General features: G+C 34.0%; 1 protein-coding gene across 3 annotated transcripts; it reads right to left on the reverse strand.

Annotated features, from left to right (window-relative positions):
- Window positions 1-496: 496 nt before the first annotated feature.
- Window positions 497-6,108, reverse strand: LOC127873349 (multiple coagulation factor deficiency protein 2 homolog). 3 transcript variants are annotated; one of them, XM_052417199.1, is made up of 6 exons: window positions 5,813-6,108; window positions 3,779-3,930; window positions 3,024-3,104; window positions 2,570-2,742; window positions 1,875-2,050; window positions 497-1,209 (listed from the first exon to the last, which is right to left on the reverse strand). In XM_052417199.1, the coding sequence occupies exons 1-6, from the start codon at window positions 5,819-5,821 to the stop codon at window positions 1,039-1,041; spliced, it is 762 nt and encodes a 253-aa protein (XP_052273159.1). In that variant the 5' UTR covers window positions 5,822-6,108; the 3' UTR covers window positions 497-1,038. The 3 variants fall into 3 exon arrangements, with proteins under 3 accessions (XP_052273159.1, XP_052273161.1, XP_052273160.1); XM_052417201.1 differs by having other exon boundaries at window positions 5,824-6,107; XM_052417200.1 differs by lacking the exon at window positions 5,813-6,108 and adding an exon at window positions 5,092-5,206.
- Window positions 6,109-11,224: the final 5,116 nt, after the last annotated feature.

Raw genomic sequence — 11,224 nt, forward strand, 5'->3', positions numbered from 1 at the left:
TATTAAACACCGCTGACACATGTATATAAATTAATTAACGATATATCAATTTTAAATAATAAAACAAAAACTAGTTATGTCCAGATCTACTTGTATCAAAATTATCTAATGTGCCCATCTTAATAAAGACCATTTCCATTTAATGCGTTGTACCAATTTTAAGTTTCTAAAATTCATTTTCTGAGCAAAAGTTTTGACTTCAGTCAAGCTATACAATCACTAAATAAAATACCCAAAACGTTTATACTGACCGAGAAAACCACTGGCGAATGCCCCATATACTAGTATTGATAATCAGCGCATTCCTTATTACCTTGCAAAGTCACTATGAAAAGTAAACTTTGTATGACTCATGTAACCGATGCTGCTCATATTTATCATATATAAATAAATATATTGAATTAAGTATGTAAAATGATACACACAAACTTTTATCAGCACTTTACCACAATAAGTGAAACAATATGAAATAAATAAATGTACGACAATATGTGCCTATCAAGAATTTCGTCTTCGTTTTAGTACTGATTTACTGAGAGTTACAGCAAAACGGTCATCTAAGACAAACTGTGAAACTAGGAATAAAACAGTTATTAAGTACATGCTGCCTTTTTACTAAATAGCGCCGTATGCGTGTATCTTGTCAGCGTTCGATGGAGTTGATTAGACCGTTATAATTATTATATACACAATACAATATAAGGAATACTAGAAAGTGATTTTAAGTATTACATAAACTGTTTTCGCCGACCAATATTGATTGAATGTCTGCCAGAAAAGTTTGAAATTTCTTTAACCGACGTGTACAAACCACTACTTATATTTGGGAAATGTTAATATAATTCATGTGAAGAGATTTAAGGTAATGAACATTTCACATAAAAACCAATTTGAAACACCATAAGCCATGTTTGACCAATACAAATGTCTATTGCCCAAACAAATTTTGCGGAACGTTTTCTGCTGAAAGTTACGTTATATATACTCAAAACAAGAGCACAATTCATATAAAACTATTTGTCTAACTCATAACTTATTCTAATATTTCTGTTGTTGTTGATTATTCTGTTGCTGCTGCTGTTGCTGTAGTTGGTACTGTTGGAATTGCTGGAACTGCTGCTGTTGCTGCTGATTCATCTGGTTCATCTGTTGAGGAGGTGGAGGGATGTTGGGATTGCCCATCTGGGTGCCCTGCTTGCCTTGCTGAGCCTGTAACAAGGGATGGCGGCAAGTCTACATCATATGCAATCAAGTAATTGTAATACAAAAAATGCAAACACAAATACCTTACTTTGTATTCCTTGAGTAATAATTGTCACTATGTAACCTAATGCAGTCTAACATAGTGGTACAAGTTCGTAGAATCTGTCAAATTTGATCTGCAGAGATACCACCTACCGGTACATACAATCGTGCCTAGTTCTACCAAACTGATTTATTAAATTGTATGACGTTCTACATGTGGGTATATAGATGCGATTATTTCTTATACTTACTTTTTCGTCATGAACGCCAGTTCATATTTCTACCCTTGAACAATTTACATTTTGCCATGACCAGTCCTACAATGTTCTATCAAACATGCAGTTTACATATAGCTAAGTTCCACACCTTTGACATAAAACAGTTGTTTACAGTTCTTCTTTAGTGCAATCTAAACCCTGCAAAGTTCTAAAACTGTACTTAAGCCGGACCGATTTCCTACCTGTGCTTTTTATGTGTACCCTTAGAAATTTTGAGACACCTTACCCAAGTGTACCCGAGTATGTTAAATGATCGCCGAAATACAACTGAAATACTGTTGTAAACGATGAAAACTTTTTTTTAAGTCCTTGTGATTTTGCAATTATTAAGGATGCACATGTCTAACTTACCTGCATTGCCTGCCACTGTTGGAACTGTTCGTACTGTATGGCCTGCTGACGCATGTGCTCCTCGTGCATGCGCGCCGAGTGGTACTCCTCGCGCCTGCGCGCACGTGCGAACTCTGAGTAGGTTAGGTACCCGTCCTTGTCTATGTCGTCATCGCGCAGTACGCGGTCAATGATGTCTGGAAGAAAATGTGTTGAAGTGTGCAAATATGCCTACACGTTTTGCGCCATGTGTCGATACATTTTGTTTCGCTTTTATGAATAAATATATGTTTATATAATAATAAGCAAGCGTTACCATCTGCTTTTAAAATTGTACTTATAATATTTTCCTAAATATCTTGGGCTTCAGAAGAATGCCAATTTTCTCTGACCAATTGTAAAATATGAATATGCAATTTTGACAAATTTACAAAAGTCGTCATCGCATTTTAGGTGATGAATTTCTTTTTCAACGAATGAACTTCATAGGGCAGTATGAGCTACAGTTACTATTATATTTTACTACATCATAGCTAGCATATAATATATAACTTGTTTCATTCAAACGCTTCCAAACATAAATAAATATTCATAAATTTTGAAAGTTTGGAATTTGTATCGATCCGATAATTTTGGTTTTGTGAAGAATCGTCGGGAAATTTGATAAAAATAAACAACTTTTAGATATATAACGGGGAGCCGATAGCACTCCATACCTTCGTAGTATTTCATCATGCCCTTCCGGCGCTCATCCATCATCGCCTCTATTGCCTCATTTGACTTGCCCAGCTTCTCCTGCAGCGTCAGTTCCGGTACGGGAATCATGTGCGCCATCGCCTGCAGGATCTCAATACCGTCCAAGTGCGTGTCGTTGTTAGTATCGTGTAACCTGTGCAATATCGATTAATATTTCCATTGGTGGAAAAAGTATTCATACAAATTGAATTGTTAATTTTAATGAAGAACTACACTGTCGGTCACACGGGTGCAATTTAAATATTATTTCGTATTCCCGTTTGACATAAAGACCGCGAATAAAGTGGTGAAATGACTCCTATATTAAAAGTGGCAGCACAGCCGTACGGACGGACAGATAGACAGGAACGTGTGCAAAAAAAACCATATTTGTTCGTCGACATGAAGCCACAAAAGCACCAACATAATTCGTACCGGAAGTAGTGGAACTCCATTTCCTCTGGGCTCATTTTCGCTTTCATGTTTATCTCGTCCTTCAAGTGTTCTTTCAAGTGCCTGGAAATATATAGAAAATATATTTTAAAGAAAATGACGACCCCGACTCTGATATGAGAACTATGGAAAAAGAACATGATGTAAAATATCTTATTGTTACACAATACAACACTTATACGCATTTAATTAAGGATCTAGTATGAAGTCCAACCTAAAGCCCTTTTCTGTTATTATTGTTAATGGTTCTTTTTTCAACAATTAACTGCACTTTCCTATAATTTTTGACTTGTATATAATCAACCGAGTTCAATCAAAACGAAACACAGGCAAGTTATTAAATCTTGTTTGAATATAATTCACATTTCAATTGAGAAAAAAAGTACAATACATTTTAAAGAAAACGATGCTGGTCGGCTGCTGAAGCTTCTGATAATAAAGATGCCATTGATACCGATTATGAAGGAGAATATAATGCTGGTGGTGATGCTGTTGATGTTATTGATTGACGGCATGACGACGACAATGATGGTGATAAGGGGAGAAGAATGGGGAACAGAGAAATGGTCATGACGATGACTGTGGTAAATAATGGGAAAATAATAGTTAATAAAAGTAAATAAGCAAAAATAAGTAAAGTATATTATAGAAAGTAAATAAGCAAAAATAAGTAAAGTATATTATAGATAATATGGTAAAATATAACCGTTATACAATCTAAAATTTTGAAGACTTACGCTTCATTTTGAGCGAATTTTGGATCATTGAAGTTCGTCGGTCTCTGATCAGGCGGGATGTCCGCGTGGTCGTGGCCCTCGTGTGCACGTGCTACCAAGGCAACGCAGCAGATGAGCACTGCGCACGTGGTCGATAGGCGGGAAAGTCTCATCTGCGGGAAATCGAAAATGTATGTTATTGTAAAATGAATTTTCATAGTTAAGTTCTAGTTTTGCAATTGAAATAAAAGCTATTAAAACGAGTTATGTAATTGTATTCTTAGATTTTTTCTAAGTTGGGTGAAATATTACATTCTTGCAGACAATTTTATTGTTTTGTTCTAGTGCGCGTGTGAAATAATTTTTATTGAGTAGTTTCGTTGTCTCATTTTTTAACAAAGCGCATTGTGAAAAATACGTTAATTCTTTACACGTATGCGCCTGTTTCAAAAGTAGACGCAATATACTTGGATAATAATGGTTAATTCAGTACATATCAGGATCAAATGTACTATAAAGTGTAAATTTCTATAACTGATTCAACCTTATAGCAAGTACATTTTGCTTCAATGCTTAATAGTAACCCTTTCGCAAAAATGTAAATAACAAAATAGTTCTACTAATAATGGCACTACAGATCCCCCTTAGAATCTTAAAAGAGTCCAGGTTACCATTCGTTTAAAATACAGACATGTTATTGAATATCAAAATAACAGTTACCTGGTCGTTTACAAAAGGATGCATACAATCTATTTTGTTTTAAACAGAACTGTAATAGGTATTACTTGTTTAGTACCCATGTATAACGCAACAATATCCATTTTTATTTTACTGACAGAATTAGAAGTTTGGGCCATTTGTATAGACAGAGTTTTGTGTATTGGTCTAATAGCAGTCTGTCCAAATTGATAATTCGTTATCTTTTTCGCATCTAATTTGGCTATTGTTCTATGAAATCACCTATCCGGTATAATAGCTGTAATTCTTCTTTTGGCAATCAGTCAAGGTCATTATGATCGATTTCTTTCAATGTAAGTAACAGGTTACTGCCGACGGCAACTGAAGGGTGACAGGTTGAAGAAAAGGGCCTTTCATTATTTGCAATGTTTCCGGTAAGATAAAACATTTGCCTATCTAGTGAAAATCTGCCTCGCTTAAAATAACATAGCAGAATCTGAGTTTTTTTTCCAATAATCTACACATTAGCAAAGCCCAATTCACTAGCTAAAAAATAGTTTAAGTAAAATTAAATTAATTCTCAATGATATAATTTCAAGATTTTAATATTCAAAGTGTACACAAATAATTTATTCATAACACCAACAACAACTTACCTTGCCGGTAGCCTGTTTTTATGATACGTTCATTGTCAAACCTGGTTTTCGGTCATTTTATTTTTTTTAAATTCAACGGGATATCGCATGAATTGTCGTTAATAGTCTGTCATTATATTTAATAGCATTTGCTATCTCAGAATATCAGTTGTTCTTTCGGAAGCATTTCCTATTCGAGATAATTGTGTCAAATACGACTCCGACGTTGATATGAGAATAAAAGAAAAATTACATGATGTTATATAGCTAATTGCTAGACAATATAAACATATTAGCACTTTAGTTTAGGATCTAGTATGAAGTGCAACATAAAAGGCGTCCTATTTGAGGTTAAGTATTTGAAACATTGAGCTGAATTATCCTAAACTATTAAAATGTATAAAATTATATCATCGATAGTGTAAAAAAATGATACATTGACACGTTTTAATTATGATGATGTTAAAGTAAACTTCTCATTTCGATTTACCACAAGCTCGAATGAATCGAACTATTTTTAAACTTTTGATATTTCATTAATATTTAATATTAACCGTGTGTGTTAATGTTGCATCAATATGGTTGTTTTATTACACATTTACATGTGTCACTTAAAGACATAGACACTATGACAGTGATTTGCTTTTTATGTACGTATTAAGCATATTGCAAATTTAAACATCAGACATGAGCGATCAGCGTTAAAAGCATTACTATATTACACGCCAAATTATTTACAAACCTCAGACATACGTTAAATCCGTTGTTGTGATGAAGAAAAACGACTCCACACAACGTGTATTTATGACTCTTCCGGTCTATATCTGTATGTACGCGTCAGTGTTACTAAAGCGTAACGTCGGTTAACGTGAATGATTCAAACGTTAATGTTTGAAGGCTCGGCATTCATCGCCAACCCTACCATTCGGCAATTTCCGCCAAACTTACGATATAGCTCAATAAATTTCGTCCGCAAAATAGTTAAGGTGATGTAATTTCTTTTCTAACCTAGTCATTTGGACACGTACGGCATTAAAATTATGATAGCTAATGCATAAAAACGCCACGATTGACTAGTATTTTAAGGTATCAATGATAAAACGGGTTAAGTGTTCATAGCAAATACAATTTAATACAATAAATTAGCGGGAGCACAACTTAATGCACATATGCACCCTTCAAAAATACGAAAAGAACACGTGTGAGCTACTCCTGAACAAATGTAGGTTTACGTCTCTAGTACAAGTACGATAAATCTAATTCGAATTGATCGTTCATGCTGTACAATGAACACGTTTATTTCGTCAAATGACTGGTATTACGTATAAAACATAAGTCTTGTTCACTTCATGTATAACCCTAACTCACGATTTGAGCTTTCTATCATTATTCTATTAATATCTATGTTATGTTGAAATTTGATCAAGCCAACGCTCAGCTTTGTTTTATGTCTGACCTGTCAATAATTGTGTGCAGTGTACAATGTGTCTATTTCAAGACTTATTTCCACCAACGAATCTTATTAAGCCTCAAAACACGAGAGGGCCAGAAACCCAATGTCCCTTAAATGAGACCCGAAGGAACTAAACTGTTTTGATCATTTTTTGTGAAGTTTCAATAGCGATTTAACCAAGCATGGTGGTAGTATATTTTTATCGCATGCAACGCCGTTTCCCATATCGCCCTCTTTCCATGAACACTTAACGGGCTTTAAGGTTAAGTGCGAGCTACAGAAGAGGCACCATTTTAGAGACACGACACTGGGTATTTCAGTGCCCGATGGGCAGCACCTAATACATTGAAACTCGGTTTGACTTCTCATGCAAAAGACCATCTCGTAGGCTATGTCAGATCAGGGAATCGAACCTCCGACCCCAAAGCCTTGGCAGCATGTTACCAATTGACCCAATGATCAACTCGCCTCTATGGTATTACATGCTTTTTCTTTAATTTGATCTTGTTACCTAGTTCATGACCCAAAGTGGACAATTTTTTTAAAACAAAATTGGGATAAAAATGTTCCGACCAAGTTGCATGAACATTAGGCAATAAATGTTACCTCAGGAGAGTTCACAAGATTGTTTCTTTAATTTTACTAAGTGACCTAGTTTTTGTCCATACGTGGCACAGTTTTTAACTGAGTTGGGATATTATTAGGGCAAATGTTTTGACCAAATTTCATGATGATTTAGTGAAAATTCTTCACTTCAGTCATTTAAGAATGTATTGGCCGTGTTTTGAAATGGAGACATTTTCAAACTGTGTTATAAAAAAAAAATTAGAACAAATGTTTAGAGCAAGTTAAATGAATATTGGGCTCAAATGTGACTTCAAGAGAAATCACTAGGTTTAACCTAATAGTCATATACAGAAAACTGACCAGCCTCCCTGGACACCATGTATTTAACAGACGGGAACAAATGTCAGACTCGAGATATTATAAAAAAACAATTACTCTTAGCAAGCTCAACAAATATTTGGTAAAATTGTGACTTATGGAGTGTTCACAACATTGTGTTACATTCTCGAGCGCTCAAAAGGGGTTTACTTAAGCCATATAAGGATAACTGTCCATACCCCTTGCATAGACGTTCTTTACGGACCGGAAATATTTTCAAACTCGGCCTGGATATCATTAGAAAAAAAAACATGTTCTCAGCAAGTTTCATGATGAGTTGGCAAAAGTGAGATCTAGAGTGGTCACAAGCCTGTCTTTATTTTACCTCGTGACCATATGTTTTTACAACCCTTTATCCAGCTTTAAACCCAGCCGAGGTATCATGGGAACCAAGCTTCTGACCAATATTCATGAAGATTGTTAAATAAATGGAGCCTCTAGTCTTCACACTGTAAATGTTGACAAAGCACATTGCACAACAGACAAAATGCATGCCATTAACTGGTCTCCGATAGAAAAGTGGAAAATAGGAGAGTTTCTCAAGAAAAAGAAGGAATACTTTTTAAGTAGGATTAAAATGAAGGATATGCAAATCATATTAAATTTAATCTTTACACCTCGAGTATTCTCACTATAGATAAACCTTTGTTGTAGGTATCTTAGATGTCTTTACATGACAAGCTTCTGACAGGCTTTTGAAACTCAATTGAAAAATTATAAGAACAAACATTCTGAGCCTGTTCATTTTAGAATGGGTTCAAGAGTGAACTATAAATGTTAAATTCTAGAGTGTTAACAAGGTTTTAATATTGACATATAGGAAATGGGGTTGGCACTACATTTTTACAAATTCGCAACAAATACACGGACATGGGAAAACATGCTAAATCCTTTACTTTTTTTAGGGCAAGAAATTGAGGAATAAAATTGCCAAATGTTGCTGACAACAAAATGCTCCTTCTGCAATAAAATCCAAAATTTTCTGGGGGAGGAAGCAAGAATCAAACATTTCCTCATATTTACATACCCATTCACTCGCAGTCATAGGCTTCTTGATTTTAAGCCTTGACACTCAAACTTAATAGATTATGGTCAAAAGTATATTCGCAGTTGGAAATGTATAATGAAAATATTTATTTTTCTAATTTTTTTTTAAGGTAAAATTGGAGGATAAATATTGCCAAAATGTGCCTGATATGCAACACCATATTACACCTTTTGCAAAGAAATTTCCAAAATTTTGTAGGGGAGGAACCCATACTCCCGCCAGCAATAGAGTTGAACACCCTCGCACACCTATGCAACTACGGATCCATTCTCCCTCGCAATAAGGCTTCTTGATTTTAAAGCATTGACACTTAAACTTAGCAAATAAATTATGGTTGAAAGTATATTTGCTTTTGACAATTTTTAATAAAATATTTCCTTTTATCGGTCTTTTTCAAGTTAGAAATTGATGAATAAAATTGCCAAAACGTAGCTGAAAGATAACACAAAAACGCACTATCAGAAAGAAGGAAAAGCTAGAAAAAAAATTGACCTCATAGTGCTCAGTTGAGCAAAAAAGCTTTTTTTGTCTACATATATCAGTTTAATGTGACTTCAAAATCCAGTAAGGAAAGTCAATGTCATATTACATAAGAATTCAAAACAAAACTATTTAAGTAATACAAAATTTAATAAACAACCAGTGTGTTACCCATTAAGTTTTTGTTTTTTTGTTAAAAAGTATTTTGTTACATGTTTTCTTGCATACTCAAATAGTTTACTTAAATAAATGAAATATCAACATGCAAGCAACATTTCTATCAGTCTGTTTTATAATAACACAGTGCAAAAACTTAATGTGAAAAATATTGCTATCAATAAAATAACAGTAATATTACAACATCATAAAGCAATTACATGTGTATGTACATTTCAAAATGTATGCAAGAATCTTATTACCGGTAAGCTCATTAACAAAAAAATGCTGATTGACGACATAACTACAAATGTTTTCAAATCAGAAACATTCAGTAAATAAGCAAGTACACCCTTAAAGTTTGGATTTAAAACAAACCAATATTTAAAATGGAACCTTAATATATTTCAAATGTTTTAATCAATCATAAAAATGTGTCCTGACAGAAAAACATAACACCATAACTATGCAAAAAAATGCTAAAAAATAAAACTGCCCATGGAATGAAAAATCATGGAGGTTGTACATGTATCTGTACTTGTATCTGAAGACCTTCATATGAATCATTACCTTTGGAGCAGATTTATACACTAACAATCGTAATCAAAGTCACTGATCTGGGTAGGCATATCTCCCAGGTGATGATGAACATAAATGTCCAAGGTATAATATGAGACACGTAATGGGAGAATTTTGCTTAATGCATTTGCATCAAGCGTTGTCCAAAGTTAGCCTCTGCAGTCCACACAGGCTTATCAGGGACAACACTTTTCACCTACACTGGATTTTCGTTTAGAAGACACCTACTTAAAATAAAAGCTGCACAGACTTTTCTGGCATAACACGTTACCAACATGCATTAAGACCAGTTTTACAAGGATGCGGCTCATATAAAGAAACAAGAGATGAGTTTGTCAGAAACACCATGCCCCCTATTGCGCCGCTTTGATTTTCTTTTTGACCTTTGACCTTGAAGGATGACCTTGACCTTTCACCACTCAAAATGTGTAGCTCCATGAGATACACATGCATGCCAAATATCAAGTTGCTATGTTCAATATTTCAAAAGTTATCGCAAAACTTTAACCAAGGTTAAAGTTTTGGGACAGAATGACAGACAGACAGGCCAAAAACAATATACCCCCGATCATTCGATCCAGGGGCATAAAAAAGGACAAACAGGGATTTTAAAATTAACTGTTCTAATGTATCTATAAACACCCATTTAAACTTAATCAAAACACTTCGATAGAAGCCATATGCTGTTTTTCTATGCATGCGCTTTACATAAAAAGAAATACTGGGAGGTAATGTTATTTTTAATTGCATCAATAAATTTATAAAACATTCACTACTTAACATTGGAATATATTAATAAAACGGATGCAACTTTATGATAGTGGTGTTATATACATCATTGCATGTCATAAATGTTATTGATATTACTATTTAAACAATATAGCCTTTTTTGTGACAGATAACAGACATTGATGAACACATAAATAAAGGGCCTCATCAAATAATCTGTTGAAAGTAATTATAATAATTTGAATACTGTGAATGCTTTACAAGTAACTAGCTATAACATTGAGTCATGCATAGCTTTGTGTAGGAATTTCCTAAGCATATTTATTGCATTACCATGTTGTGCTTTCTGACGATATTGAAACATTTAAATACCTGTTACTATATTGTAGCATACTCATCATAATTTTATGTAATACATTGATGGAGAAAAGCAATAACACACTCAAATTGTAATTATGATCAAATTGCAAGCATACACTAATAAGTTAAACATTTATTTGTTCAGAAATCTACAACCATATTAACAACATTCAATAACACTTATTAGTACCCTACCCGTTTCACCGGAGGGGACTTATGGTTTTTGCTCTGTGCGTCTGTTAGTCTGTCACACTTTTCTGGATCCTGTGATAACTTTAAAAGTTCTTAATATTTTTTCATGAAACTTGGAACATAGATAGATGTCAATATGGACATTATGCACGTCATTTCATTTCATTCCTACGTAAAAAAAATTCTGGGTGCTATGGCAACAAATAGACTAG

The sequence above is a fragment of the Dreissena polymorpha genome, chromosome 3 (genome assembly GCF_020536995.1).
Source record: "Dreissena polymorpha isolate Duluth1 chromosome 3, UMN_Dpol_1.0, whole genome shotgun sequence".
Taxonomy (NCBI): domain Eukaryota; kingdom Metazoa; phylum Mollusca; class Bivalvia; order Myida; family Dreissenidae; genus Dreissena; species Dreissena polymorpha.

What these genes read in the sequence shown, in the direction of transcription:
- LOC127873349 (XM_052417199.1), bottom strand. An exon ending in ATGGAGTTCCACTACTTCCG is followed by an intron (nt 2,743 to 3,023) that starts GTACGAATTATG and finishes GATATTGCACAG; the next exon opens with GTTACACGATACTAACAACG. An exon ending in AACAGTGGCAGGCAATGCAG is followed by an intron (nt 1,210 to 1,874) that starts GTAAGTTAGACA and finishes CCCTTGTTACAG; the next exon opens with GCTCAGCAAGGCAAGCAGGG.